Source organism: Porcisia hertigi, chromosome 18, assembly GCF_017918235.1.
Source record: "Porcisia hertigi strain C119 chromosome 18, whole genome shotgun sequence".
Taxonomy (NCBI): Eukaryota; Euglenozoa; class Kinetoplastea; order Trypanosomatida; family Trypanosomatidae; genus Porcisia; species Porcisia hertigi.
The window spans coordinates 501,151-515,046 of NC_090577.1; the positions used below are offsets into that span (position 1 = coordinate 501,151).

Genomic DNA, 13,896 nt, shown 5'->3' on the forward strand with positions numbered 1-13,896 from the left:
TGAAGGCGCACGACAGTGTTCTTGTCTTGAACGGTTTTTATGTACCTTGTCTTTACAAATACAATAATCGACCGAAACACGTCTCGAATCCTGCGCCGGAAGGTGTACCCTCACGTCAGCCGCACCAGAATGGTGTCCCCTTCATCTTGTCACACAAGAATACATGGAGGAGGAGCAGACACCGTGCGGCGATGCTTTGTTGGGGAGCAGCCAAGCAAAACATTGAGTTGCTCCGCATTGCTTTATCTATGTTCATCCCTCTCCTCTCCTCCCTTTTTCTCTTCCTCTACATCTTAAAAAAAAACAAATATCTCTTGCGTCTTCTCTTCCGACACCGCCTTCCCCCTTCTGCACTTTTACATGACATGACATGACATTACATTATGTGTATATCTGTTGACGAGATTTGCGATAATCGGTGCAACACCTCTAAACTTGGTCCCCCCCGCGCCCCCCCCCCCCTTTGGCATATTCTCAGGAAAACCCAACAGAAAACACACGAACGCGAACACAATTTTTTCCCTTTGTTTTTACAGACTTCTAAACGTACACTACATGCGTATCAGCCGACTAGTACGCCCACCATTCACGTGCCTCTCTTCTTTTAGTGACCCCATCTCTTCTCTGTCGTCTAGGCGGCGTGTGCATCGAGCGATCGCACGCCACTTGGGAGTACTCCGTTTTTTTTATTCATCGCAAACCTTTTTTCCAAAATCAGGCTTCTCAGAAGGCTGTGCTGCGCTCGCTGTTTCCACACGAGGTTTCCGTGGCTCCTTGGTTCATAGGCAAACGAGCTCGCCGACGCCCTCTGCCTTCCCTGCTGGTGCTGCTGGTCAGATGTCCATCGAGGACTGCCGCGGCTTCGATGAGGCGAGGGCCCTCTTCCAAGAACTGGGACTCGATCTTCCGATTCTGCACCATGACGAGAAGAACACCGTCGAGGAGGTGCTGGACCTCCTGCGGGAGAAGATGGGCATCACCGCTGCAGGTACCAAGACGCTCTTCCTGAAAAGCAAAAAGGGTGACCTGGTGATGGCGACGGCGCTCAAGTCGACCACGACCGACCTCAAGATGATCCAGACAATCACCAAGACCAAGGACCTCCGCTTCGCCTCCAATGAGGTGCTGCACGAGTGCCTCGCTGTTGTCCAGGGCTGCGTTACACCGTTTCCTCTCATCAACAACACCGAGAAGCGCCCCGTTACCCTCCTGATCGACAAGTCACTGGAGGACACCACGCAGCCGCTCGCCTTCTGCCTCTGCCGCAATGACTACACAGTCGTCATCACTTTCGAGCAGCTCAAAAAGTATCTCCAGAAGATCGGATACACGTACAAGTTGGTGGATTTCGGTGCTGCCTCGGCGAGCGCTGCAGTGCTGGGCGGCGGCGATGCTCCCCCCCCTGTGGCAAAGCCGCGCCAGGTCCACGCCGACGCCGCTGCGGTGAGGCCCGCCGCTGCTGCTGCTCAAACGTCGGCGCAGTCTGGGGAGACAAAACTAGGCATCGCCGTGAAGCGCGAGGAGAACTTCTCTGCGTGGTACATCGATGTGATCACGAAGGCTGAGATGATCGAATACTATGACGTGTCCGGGTGCTACATAATCCGTCCGTGGGCGTATTATGTGTGGAAGTGCGTGCAGAGGTTCCTTGGCGGGAAGATCGAGAAGCTTGGCGTGGAGGACTGCTACTTCCCGATGTTCGTGTCGCGCAGCTGCCTGGAGCGCGAAAAGGATCACATCGAAGGCTTCGCCCCAGAGGTTGCGTGGGTGACGCGCGCTGGAGACACGGATCTGGAGCAGCCGGTCGCTGTGCGGCCGACGAGCGAGACGGTGATGTACCCGTACTACGCAAAGTGGATCCGGTCGCATCGCGATCTGCCTGTGCGGCTGAACATGTGGAACAACGTGATCCGGTGGGAGTTCTCGCACCCGACGCCGTTCATCCGAACGCGCGAGTTCCTGTGGCAGGAGGGGCACTGCGCGTGGGCCAAGGCGGAGGACTGTGCGAAGGAGGTGCTGGACATTCTGGAGTGCTACGCGGCCGTGTATGAGGAGCTGCTGGCTGTGCCGGTTGTGCGCGGGCGCAAGACGGAGAAGGAGAAGTTCGCTGGCGGGGACTACACGACTACCGTGGAGACGTTCATTGAGGCTGTTGGGCGCGGGTGCCAGGGCGCGACGAGCCACAACCTGGGGCAGAACTTCGGCAAGATGTTTGACATCCGCTTCCAGGACCCGGCGAACAATGAGCAGACGCTGATCCCATGGCAGAACAGCTGGGGGCTGTCGACGCGCGTGATTGGTGTCATGATCATGGTGCACGGTGACAACCGGGGTATGGTGATGCCGCCGCGTGTTGCGTCGACGCAGGTGATCATCATTCCAGTGGGGATCACGAAGGATACGACCGAGGAGGCGCGGGAGGAGCTGCTTGCGAGCTGCCTGAAGTTGGAGAGCGAGCTGTGCGAGGGCGGCGTGCGCGCGAAGTGCGACCTGCGCGACAACTACAGCCCTGGGTGGCGGTTCAACCACTGGGAGGTGAAGGGCGTGCCGCTGCGCGTGGAGCTCGGGCCGAAGGAGCTTGCGAAGGGGTCGCTCGCGGTTGCTGTGCGGCACAGCGGTGCGAGGCGGTCGCTTGAGTGGAACGCGCAGACGCCGGCCTCTGTGGCCGAGCTGCTGGAGGACGTGCATGCGCAGATGTACGCGCGCGCGAAGGAGACGATGGAGACGCACCGCGTGCGTGTGACGGAGTGGGCGGATTTTGTGCCTGCGCTGAACCGGAAGTGCGTCATTCTCGCACCGTGGTGTGGCGCGATGGAGTGCGAGGACCAGGTGAAGAGGGACAGTGCGGAGGAGTCGAGGGCAGCGCAGGCGCAGGACACGCGTGAGGACGCGCGTGCGCCGAGCATGGGTGCGAAGACGCTGTGCATCCCGTTCACGCAGCCCGAGCCCGCGGAGGGCCACACGTGCATCTGCAAGGGCTGCACGAAGCCGGCAACGACGTGGGTGCTGTTTGGCCGCAGCTACTGAGTGACGGTGCCGGTGCGCGAGCGCGTCGTGTCTGTGTGTCTGTGTCTGTGGTGTATCCTGTGGCACATGTGTGGTATGAGATGCGCCACGTACATGTGTGTATCGAACAGCCGGAGCGTCTCTCGCTCTCTCTTTCCCGTTTCTATCTTCACTATATTTGTCCCCCCCTTTTTTTTCACGGACTTGTTCTGCAATGCCGACGACGCAAACGTTTTTTACTTTTGCAATGACGAGGCAGTGGTATCGGATGTAGATGCACACCCACACCGAAGGCACGCGAGGTGAGGGCTTTCGCCTCCCCCTCCCCCCCTCCCCTCCGCACACGCAAGCAGGCGCCATGCGGGTGGAGCACGCGCATGTGTGCGTTGCGTTTTCTCTCTTTTTCTCTGTGTGACTGTCGCCGTCTACGAATAGCGATCCGTGTTCGATGAGCGTTAGCTTCATTGTCATGCCCGTGTCACTTGCCGCGCTCGCGTAACTCTTGGCTTGTGTGTGCGCTGGTCTCTGCGCGTTGCTGTCGATTCGTTTCTTCTTCTTTTGTTATTGTCCTGCCCTCCCATCCCGTTTGTTCTCTCCGTTTTGTTTTAGATTTGTCCGTGTGTATGTGCGGACTAAAAATTCGATGAAGTGACGCACCGTTTTAACAGGAGGGGCGCAGTGTATAAGGGTGTCTACCCGACTGGATGGGGAGTCAGTTGTGTTGGAGTGTGGTGTGTACGGGGAGGGTCTCGGTGGAGCGGGTCCTGTGGATCGGGGGGGGGCTGGGTGCTAGATCATCATGTGCTTCTCCACTCCTGCTTCTCGTGTACTCCTTCCGCTCTCTTTTTCTTCTCCGCTTGCTGTGGTAAACGAGGGGGTAAGGTTGGTGGAGGGGGAAGGGGGGGAAAGGGGGGGTACCTGCGCTTTGCAGTTTCGACGGAGGCTGAGCTGATTCGCGTAGGGAGGAAAGGTGTGATGATGAATGCGACGAGGTACAATGGACGAAGTGGTCCCCCGATGGTGTTGGAGTCGTAGTCGTGGTGATGGTGGTGGTGGTTGTGGTGAGGTGGGTCTGGTAGCGAAGTTGTGTGTGTGTGTGTGTGTGTGTGTGTGAGGCGGGGGGAGGGGGAGGGAGGGTGGGGGGTGGGGGATATGTGCCTGTGCGAATGGGTGAGGCAAGTCTTTCAGCTGCTTTGTTCGCACCCTCGTGGGATGTTGTGCCCCGGCCTTTCGTTCGGTTATCTTTCCTTTCGTCTCCATAAGGTTTTCGTACCTTTGTGATGAACACGTTGTTTTTGTGATTATCGACGCCCTTCGCCTTCGCCATTGCCACCACCAGCGCTCCACCAGCCACCTGCCACCCTGGGGGCTCCTCGAGCCACTCCATTTGTACAGGCGCTCTTGTTTTTTTTTGTGCCTCCGAGGCGCACGCCGACTTCTCTTTGCGTACTTCGGAGTTCGAACACTCAGTTAGAGCACACATAACCCCCGCTCCCCCTTGAAAAAAAAGCGGAGTTACAGCTGTCCAAGCTGCCTTGCTCACTTCTCTCTCTCAACTATCCCGGTCTCTCTTGCCTGATTTCTAACTGGCCTGTATTTGCACTCCGATATATATATATATATATATATATGCACTTGGACATGTGCGTGAAGGGGATTGTTAATGTGTGACCGCACTCTGTGATTGGGATTTTACTCGATCGATTCGCCCTTCTCCTCCCTCTCTCCTCTCTCTCTCCTTTTTCTCCCGCCTCTGCATGCTTATATAGATTCACAGCAGATATCGATCTCTCCTCTCCTCTCCCTAGAGAGCGTCTCTCCGTAAAGTTTGTTTTTCATTTTTATATCCTGATATATTTATATATATTTATATATATTTATATATATATATATTTGTATATTTTTTCTTCTCCAAGTACATCCACCGCGTCCAATCACGCCTTCATATCGCATTTTGGTTGCCGCGGTTGGTTGCCGCGGCTTGCCTTTTCCGACTGCTCGCCTTGTGAGTGGGGCCCACGACTCTGCCCATCGATTTGTACGTACGTCAGCCAGTGTGTCAGGTTCGACTAGTGCCACGGCTCGCTTACTGATTGGTGACGCCGTCCAACGCTCACAGTGCTTCTGCTTCAGCACAACATCACTCGTTCCCAAGTCTGTGGTCCTGCCTCCACCACAGTCATCCAAGTCGTTCCTTTTATCAGCCCAAGTCTTCTCCACAAGAGCGATGTCTGTCGAAGATTGCAGGGGAGAGTCGGAGCTGCTCGCGGTGTTGAAGGAGCTCAATATAGAGCTGCCTACGATTGTGCATGGGGAGATGCACACAGTGGAGGAGGCCAACAAGGAGCTGGGCCGTTTTGGAGTCCCCTGTGTAGGGACTAAGAACTTCTTTCTCAAGAGCAAGAAGGATGAGCTGGTGCTCTGCACAGCAGTGCACACCACCACGACAGACATGAAGGTTATCGAGAAGGCTGCCGGGACCAAAAGTCTTCGGTTCGCTCCAGCCGATGTCCTCAAGGAAAATCTCGCAGTTGTCCAGGGCTGCGTCACACCGTTCGCTCTCATCAACAACACTGAGAAGCGCAATGTCATCGTACTCTTGGATAAAAACCTCAAGGAGAGTCCGATACCCTTCGTGCTGCACCCCTGCCGTAACGATAAAAGCTGCCTTATTGTTTTTGAACAGCTGGAGCAGTACCTCCAGAAGATCGGATACACGTACAAGTTGGTGGATTTCGGTGCTGCCTCGGCGAGCGCTGCAGTGCTGGGCGGCGGCGATGCTCCCCCCCCTGTGGCAAAGCCGCGCCAGGTCCACGCCGACGCCGCTGCGGTGAGGCCCGCCGCTGCTGCCGCTGCTGCTGCTCAAACGTCGGCGCAGTCTGGGGAGACAAAACTAGGCATCGCCGTGAAGCGCGAGGAGAACTTCTCTGCGTGGTACATCGATGTGATCACGAAGGCTGAGATGATCGAATACTATGACGTGTCCGGGTGCTACATAATCCGTCCGTGGGCGTATTATGTGTGGAAGTGCGTGCAGAGGTTCCTTGGCGGGAAGATCGAGAAGCTTGGCGTGGAGGACTGCTACTTCCCGATGTTCGTGTCGCGCAGCTGCCTGGAGCGCGAAAAGGATCACATCGAAGGCTTCGCCCCAGAGGTTGCGTGGGTGACGCGCGCTGGAGACACGGATCTGGAGCAGCCGGTCGCTGTGCGGCCGACGAGCGAGACGGTGATGTACCCGTACTACGCAAAGTGGATCCGGTCGCATCGCGATCTGCCTGTGCGGCTGAACATGTGGAACAACGTGATCCGGTGGGAGTTCTCGCACCCGACGCCGTTCATCCGAACGCGCGAGTTCCTGTGGCAGGAGGGGCACTGTGCGTGGGCCAAGGCGGAGGACTGTGCGAAGGAGGTGCTGGACATTCTGGAGTGCTACGCGGCCGTGTATGAGCAGCTGCTGGCTGTGCCGGTTGTGCGTGGGCGCAAGACGGAGAAGGAGAAGTTCGCTGGCGGGGACTACACGACTACCGTGGAGACGTTCATTGAGGCTGTTGGGCGCGGGTGCCAGGGCGCGACGAGCCACAACCTGGGGCAGAACTTCGGCAAGATGTTTGACATCCGCTTCCAGGACCCGGCGAACAATGAGCAGACGCTGATCCCATGGCAGAACAGCTGGGGGCTGTCGACGCGCGTGATTGGTGTCATGATCATGGTGCACGGTGACAACCGGGGTATGGTGATGCCGCCGCGTGTTGCGTCGACGCAGGTGATCATCATTCCAGTGGGGATCACGAAGGATACGACCGAGGAGGCGCGGGAGAAGCTGCTTGCGAGCTGCCTGAAGTTGGAGAGCGAGCTGTGCGAGGGCGGCGTGCGCGCGAAGTGCGACCTGCGCGACAACTACAGCCCTGGGTGGCGGTTCAACCACTGGGAGGTGAAGGGCGTGCCGCTGCGCGTGGAGCTCGGGCCGAAGGAGCTTGCGAAGGGGTCGCTCGCGGTTGCTGTGCGGCACAGCGGTGCGAGGCGGTCGCTTGAGTGGAACGCGCAGACGCCGGCCTCTGTGGCCGAGCTGCTGGAGGATGTGCATGCGGAGATGTACGCGCGCGCGAAGGAGACGATGGAGACGCACCGCGTGCGTGTGACGGAGTGGGCGGATTTTGTGCCTGCGCTGAACCGGAAGTGCGTCATTCTCGCACCGTGGTGTGGCGCGATGGAGTGCGAGGACCAGGTGAAGAGGGACAGTGCGGAGGAGTCGAGGGCAGCGCAGGCGCAGGACACGCGTGAGGACGCGCGTGCGCCGAGCATGGGTGCGAAGACGCTGTGCATCCCGTTCACGCAGCCCGAGCCCGCGGAGGGCCACACGTGCATCTGCAAGGGCTGCACGAAGCCGGCAACGACGTGGGTGCTGTTTGGCCGCAGCTACTGAGTGACGGTGCCGGTGCGCGAGCGCGTCGTGTCTGTGTGTCTGTGTGTCTGTGGTGTATCCTGTGGCACATGTGTGGTATGAGATGCGCCACGTACATGTGTGTATCGAACAGCCGGAGCGTCTCTCGCTCTCTCTTTCCCGTTTCTATCTTCACTATATTTGTCCCCCCCTTTTTTTCACGGACTTGTTCTGCAATGCCGACGACGCAAACTTTTTTTACTTTTGCAATGACGAGGCAGTGGTATCGGATGTAGATGCACACCCACACCGAAGGCACGCGAGGTGAGGGCTTTCGCCTCCCCCTCCCCCCCTCCCCTCCCCCCGCACACGCAAGCAGGCGCCATGCGGGTGGAGCACGCGCATGTGTGCGTTGCGTTTTCTCTCTTTTTCTCTGTGTGACTGTCGCCGTCTACGAATAGCGATCCGTGTTCGATGAGCGTTAGCTTCATTGTCATGCCCGTGTCACTTGCCGCGCTCGCGTAACTCTTGGCTTGTGTGTGCGCTGGTCTCTGCGCGTTGCTGTCGATTCGTTTCTCTTTTTTTGTTATTGTCCTGCCCTCCCATCCCGTTTGTTCTCTCCGTTTTGTTTTAGATTTGTCCGTGTGTGTGTCGATGTATGTGACACACACACACACACACACACACACACACACACACACATACACATTTACACGCATCAGGGCGTTTGGTACATCGTGTCTGTGTGTCTGTAGAGGTGCTAGCGAAGGGCTGTTGCCGAAGTAGTCGATCGCGCGCATATGCTGTTTTGTCGCGTCATATTACGACTACTGACTGCACCTTAATCAACTGCAGGGCTGTGTCGTTTCACGGCTGCGGCTGCGGCGCTGCTGCTGCTGCTGCTGCATTATTGTTTGACATTGAGGTCTGTGATGGGGAGGTGACGGTTTTGACAGAAACCAATGAGGTGTAGCACGCGGTGGCATGCGTCAGTGCTGCTGCAGCACATCCACCGTTCCTTGCCGGTACTGCAGAAGCTGTACGCCCATCTACCGCAACCGCAGTTGCAGCGACCGGCTCAGTTAGCCGGCAGAGTGGACTCGGCGACATCGTTTCCTCCGGACCCCCAAACGGCAGAGGAGGGCGATCGCGTCGTGCGGTTTTTTTGCAGCGAGCTTGGCATGGGCGAAGCAGCTCTGCAGCAGTGGCGGCACAAACTGCGGCATAAGTCAGCTCAGCGCTGGGGTGTACCAGCGGCTTCGCGTGCTCCACCGAACTCTCCCGCGCACTTTTCATCCCCGAATTTACCGATTAGCGACACCGCTGCCGCTGCTGGTGCAAGCAGCACCACCGTTCCATGGACACGTGTTCGCGGCGCTCGTGCGGCAGCAGCTGCGGCGCCACCCAGCCACGCTATTCTCTCCGCGGCTGCGGACCGCAAGGCCTACGCATCTTCTTCATCTTTCTTGTGGCTGCGGCCGCGATCTCAGGACGTAGCCGTTGTTCAGTCCGCCATGCAAAGCCTGCAGTTCATTGTGTCGCCTTTCCTGCTTCTCTCTCCTACTCCCGTGGTGGCCGCATCACCGCCGCGTTCAGACAGTCCTGATGTCAACATTGTTCCACCTCACGACACCGTGCGCCCGGCATCGTACGAGGAATGCAGTCGCTGGTATGCGACCCAACCCATTCCGGCTGGCATGTTTCTCATGAGCCTGCCGACAGAGGCAGTACTCTTCGCCAACCCGCCGCCGGCTGCGGATCCCGTGCTTATGTTTTACATGCAGGTGGAGGAGCTCGTGGGGCAGCTGGTGAGCGCTGTCGCAGATGCCAGTGCGCCGCATCACGGCTACGCATCATACCTGTGCGACAGCGTTGTACCAAGTCGAAATCTCCCATTCCTCACCACAGCGGACGTGCAGCAGCTTTTCGAGGCAGCGCCTGATTTGATCGCGCAGTCACCACATGTGTCGGGGCCCGCCGCTGTGACCGGCAACGTCACCAGTGCGCCCACCGACAGCCCCGCTCTCTCACTTGTGTCTTTTTTCCACGAAGACATGGCGGGTGAGCCACTCAGTGATTATCTGCGCAAGCGTATTTCTCGCGACGAGTATGCGTGGTGGGTGAGCCTCGTCCTTTCCCATCGTGCCGGCGCCACAAGTCTGTTGCCCATGATAGACAAGCTAAACCATAGCCCTCTCCCGAACTGCTACTACACCATGGCAACCGAGGACACAATGTGCGGTATTGACGTTCTGGACAACCTTTTTGCGGGCGTGCCGGGTGAGCTGCTTTATCAGCCTTACGTGCACGTCTTCGCATTGCGGGATATCCCGGCTGGCGCTGAGCTGACGTTGTGCTACGCCTCGGCATCCGAAGGGGTGTACAACCCAGCTAGTCGGCACCCGCCAGCACCGCCACCGCCGCTGTCTGCGAGTGGGAGAGAGGGCGCACATCATCAGCACTCCTCAGCTGATTCCGCGAAGGATATGGCGGAGGTGATGCACGATCTATTCCCCTCCTGCGACGCATCCATGGTCTCTGAAAGCGACGGTGGCAGCGGCAGCCTTGACTGTGCTTCACAGTTTCGGCGATTGAAACACCCTGGGAGGCAGGAGATTGACACTCCTGAGGGCAAGGCAACCTGGCTGCTGCAGTGGGGGTTTGTGCCGCCCTGTGATGCTATCTACAGCGCGAAGGACTTGCGCGAGATGGCGACGCTGATCGCTGAGCGGCGTGTCGACATGCGATCGTTGCTTTTTCCGCAAGCCGGTTGAGTCAGAGGGGGACGCTCCTCATCGCGGGTGGTGCAGGTGGTGGCGACGGTGGGCCTTCTCGTTCTCCTCCTTTCTCCCCCCCCCTTTTTCCCCCTCGGCTTGTTCGCTGTGGTTATGTAAAAAGGGGGCACAAGAGACCAGGCGCTACTTGTGCTCCCCCCTCCCCCCCTCCCCCCCTCCCCCTCCCCCTCCCTCCCTCCTTTTTTTCTACTGTCCTCGCTACGCTTCTTCACAATTTTACATAAATCTCATTTATTGCCCAAGTCAACACTCTACGATGCCTATTCAACGCCGATTGACAGGGAAGGGCAGGAAAAGGGGGAGCGGGGTGGGGTGGGGTGGGGCATCTCCGCAGTTGTATCTGCTTTCAGGCGCTGCTGCTCTCCCGCCTACGCCAAGCCAGCAAACATTGCACACAAACCGTCGTCTGGGTGATTGACAGGGTCACCACTATTCACTGACACCGCTTTTCTTTTATCCCCCCCCTCTCAAAAAAAAAAGTGACGTAGCAACGCTCTCTTTTCCTCCTACGCATCCGTCTACTCATTTTCTACGATCAGCGCACACCTCTCGCATGCATCTCGGCTGGCGAGGTTGAGTGGCCATCATCCAACCCCATCGACTTTCACAGACATTCCCCTCTCCCCTCTTTTCTTTTTATATCGATTTTGTTTTATTTGGATACATGCATGTTTTTATGCCCATACACACATACGTTACTGTGGATTTCTATTTTGGATGTTACCGGTCACTTGGTGCATCACAAAGTGTTTTCGCTCCTGGGTTATACACCCCCACCCACGCACTTGTTCACTAACACACTTTTTTTTTGCTTGATATATACACATACATATATATATTTCAGTTGTAAGCACCGGCGAGCTACACCTTCCGTCCCTTCTCCCCCCCAATTGTCCCGCTCTGGCATCGCCATGCCGCTTGAACACATCAACCTCTCCCGCAGCAGCGGTGCTGAGGCATCCGCAGGGAAAAGCGGGGATAAGTTCACTGCGACTCCGGAGGAGTTGCGTGTGATCCAGGAAAAGATGAAGGACCCTGTCTTCGCGGAGCTCATGCACGAGTACATGATGTCATTGGAGGACCCTGAGACACGACGCGAGGAGGAGGCTTACTTGGAGCAGGCAGAGCGAGAGGCGCGAGAGGGCGGTGATTACAGCTTCGAGTTTGTGTTCCCACGCGCTGCGTATGTGGTGGAGCTCCTGGATCCGTGGAACACAACGGTGTCGGCGGCTGAGCTTAAGAAGCTCGGACTTGACACAGACACAACGAAACAGAACGGGTCGAAGCTTCGCGGTGTCCGTTCTTTCTTGAACATGTGCTCGAGCGACAAGGTGAAGGCGTTCACCGAGCACACCACAGGAGATGTCAACGGGAGCAACTGGGAGGTGCCGGTGTCCGTGTCTCAGCGGCGCATCGAGGCTTATAACCCCGTGAAGTCAAGTTCATCTGCATCGATCCCATCCGAATACGCAGCAGCGCGCGACAGCGCATCTGCACCGTCGTCCTCACTCTCGGTGTGCATTGTGCGCGATGTCGTCTTTCACCCCTCAACGCTCTCCCTGGCGGATCGTAGCACGCGCTTTTTGTGCTTCTTAACAGAGATCGCTGTCGAGCACATCAACAGCGGCTACGGTGAGTCGAACGGCTTCCAGTTCCGCCGTCTGCCCAGTAGCATCGCGTCGATCGGTACCCCCCTGAACCAGACTATTCGATCCGCCTCCAAGACGGGTGGGTCGCCGTTCGACGTGGACCCACGAGCGCCGGTGCTCACAAAGCCGACGAAGAACTTCAAAAACGGTGAGGACAGCGGCAACAGCAGCCCAAACTCTGCCACAAGACCACCACCACCACCAGCACCAGCAGCAGCAGCAGCAGTAACATCATCAACGCCTCGCGTTTCTTCTGCCAAGGCGTCGACCTCGTCGAGAGCTCGAGACGCTAAAGGTCCGAAGAGCACCGTGAGCGAGGCCGCTGAAGACTCTGTGGCCTCGTCGAAAGTGGCGGCGCTTCCGCCGTACACAATCACCCACCGCGGCACTATCGATCTGGCTGATGCCTGGCAGTGGAAGGTGTCGGACAAGCGGGTCGGAGTGCCAGAGGAGCTGATTGTGAAGATGACGTTCGCTGGGGTTCGACGAGCTGCAATGCTCGATATTTCCATCACTCCCGAAGGCCACGCGGTGCGCGTTGAACCCACCGCGGGTCAAAGCCGCTACGAGGGACTCCTTGTGCTCCCCTTCACAGTAGAGGAAACACCTCGGCAAGCCCTGTTCGACTGTACACATGGCGTGCTGACCTTGACCCTCAAGGTAGTCCCGCCCCCACTCCCGGATGGCGTGCCGAGCGCCGAGCAGCTGCGCAAGGAACTCCAGGGCGAGCCGTGTGATGCGGTGGGCGAGGAGATGAGTGAGATTTCAGAGCGAGTAGCCGGAGATAAACAGGCTCAGCTGGAGTCCCCCCTTGACGCGGCAAGCCCCCCGGCTGCTGCGGTGAAGGCGGGAGCGTCCGCCAAGGAAGTGCTTGTATCAACGGCCTCTGTTGCACGGGCTGAGTCCCCCCAAAAGGCTTCCGCACATCCACCAGCGGTGACTCCTGCCGCAAAGACCTCGAGTGGTCCAGAGCTGGCGCACATTGGTGACCAGGCTCGTGTGGCGGCGATGATGGCGCAAGTGCGGGCCGCGCGAGAGGCGCGAGAGGCGGCTGCTGCTGCTGCAGATGCCGTCGAAGCAGAAGGCAATAATGGCCTGGAACCCGCACCTCGGGTAGAATCCGCTGCTGCTGCGTGCCCCTCTCCCGAAAGTGCCCAAGACACGACTTCTCATCAGGCGCAGCAGATGACTAGCGCTTTTCCAGGTGGCGACACCCCTGCCGGTACCGCGGCTGCCGAGGGGGTAGCCGAGGAGGCGATTCCCTTCATTCGCAAATCAACAGCAACGACGACCCTGCCAGCTGTAGTCGACATGGGCAGCAGAGGCTGTGACGAAGAGAGCGATGACCTTACGGCACTGCGCGCCCGCCAGCAGGCCTGGGCGGCAATGATAGAGGCGGATATGAAAGCCACAAAAGCACGCGAGGAGGCCGAGGCTGCCAAGGCGGCAGAGAAGGCAGAGGCACAAGCGGCCAAGGCTCGTCGTAAGATTGAGGCGGAGAAGGAGGTGGAGCGACTCGCTCACATTGCTAAGGTGAAGCGAGACTCACTCCCTTTGTCGAACAAGTACATCTTTTCTATTGACTGAGGGGCTGAATTTGTGTGGTGGTGGTGGTGGCAATGGAGCGGCGAATGCAGCGGAGATGCCCTGCGTGTATGTGACCCCTCATGCACCTCTTCCTCCCCCCCCCCCTTTGTGTAGTCCACCTCAATCATCTCTGTTGATTATTTGCGTGTATTTTTTTTCTTCTTTCTATTTTCCGTGGATGCGTGAGCGCATCTGTGTGCTCCGCGATGTTTATTAGTTCCCACTCTTGGCTGAGTTGTGTTTCGAGGACGGAGAGAGAGTGTGTGTGTCTGTGTCTGTGTGAAGGGTGTGCGAATTGAGTGAGTGAGTGAGAGGGGAAGGAGGAGGGGGGGGGAGGGGGGAAGCGGTTAGCTGATAAAAGAATGGGGAAGTATGCACTCGGCTCACTTGAGCCGTCGTTTTCACGATCTTCACAATCGCTCTTGCGCCCCCACACGCGAGGTCCTCCGCAAAATGTGAGAGGGCGCCCGCCTTCAGT

General features: G+C 57.9%; 3 protein-coding genes across 3 annotated transcripts; all 3 read left to right on the forward strand.

Annotated features, from left to right (window-relative positions):
• Positions 1 to 555: 555 nt before the first annotated feature.
• JKF63_06606 (uncharacterized protein) lies at positions 556 to 7,429 on the forward strand (the record flags this gene model as incomplete). The annotated part of the gene is made up of 2 exons (XM_067902555.1): positions 556 to 1,402; positions 5,802 to 7,429. The coding sequence occupies 2 exons, from the start codon at positions 556 to 558 to the stop codon at positions 7,427 to 7,429; spliced, it is 2,475 nt and encodes an 824-aa protein (XP_067757972.1).
• Positions 7,430 to 8,349: 920 nt separating this feature from the next.
• JKF63_06607 (uncharacterized protein) lies at positions 8,350 to 10,161 on the forward strand (the record flags this gene model as incomplete). Its single annotated transcript, XM_067902556.1, has 1 exon — positions 8,350 to 10,161. The coding sequence occupies one exon, from the start codon at positions 8,350 to 8,352 to the stop codon at positions 10,159 to 10,161; it is 1,812 nt and encodes a 603-aa protein (XP_067757973.1).
• Positions 10,162 to 11,093: 932 nt separating this feature from the next.
• On the forward strand, positions 11,094 to 13,418 carry JKF63_06608 (uncharacterized protein; the record flags this gene model as incomplete). Its single annotated transcript, XM_067902557.1, has 1 exon — positions 11,094 to 13,418. The coding sequence occupies one exon, from the start codon at positions 11,094 to 11,096 to the stop codon at positions 13,416 to 13,418; it is 2,325 nt and encodes a 774-aa protein (XP_067757974.1).
• Between the last annotated feature and the right edge of the window lie 478 nt (positions 13,419 to 13,896).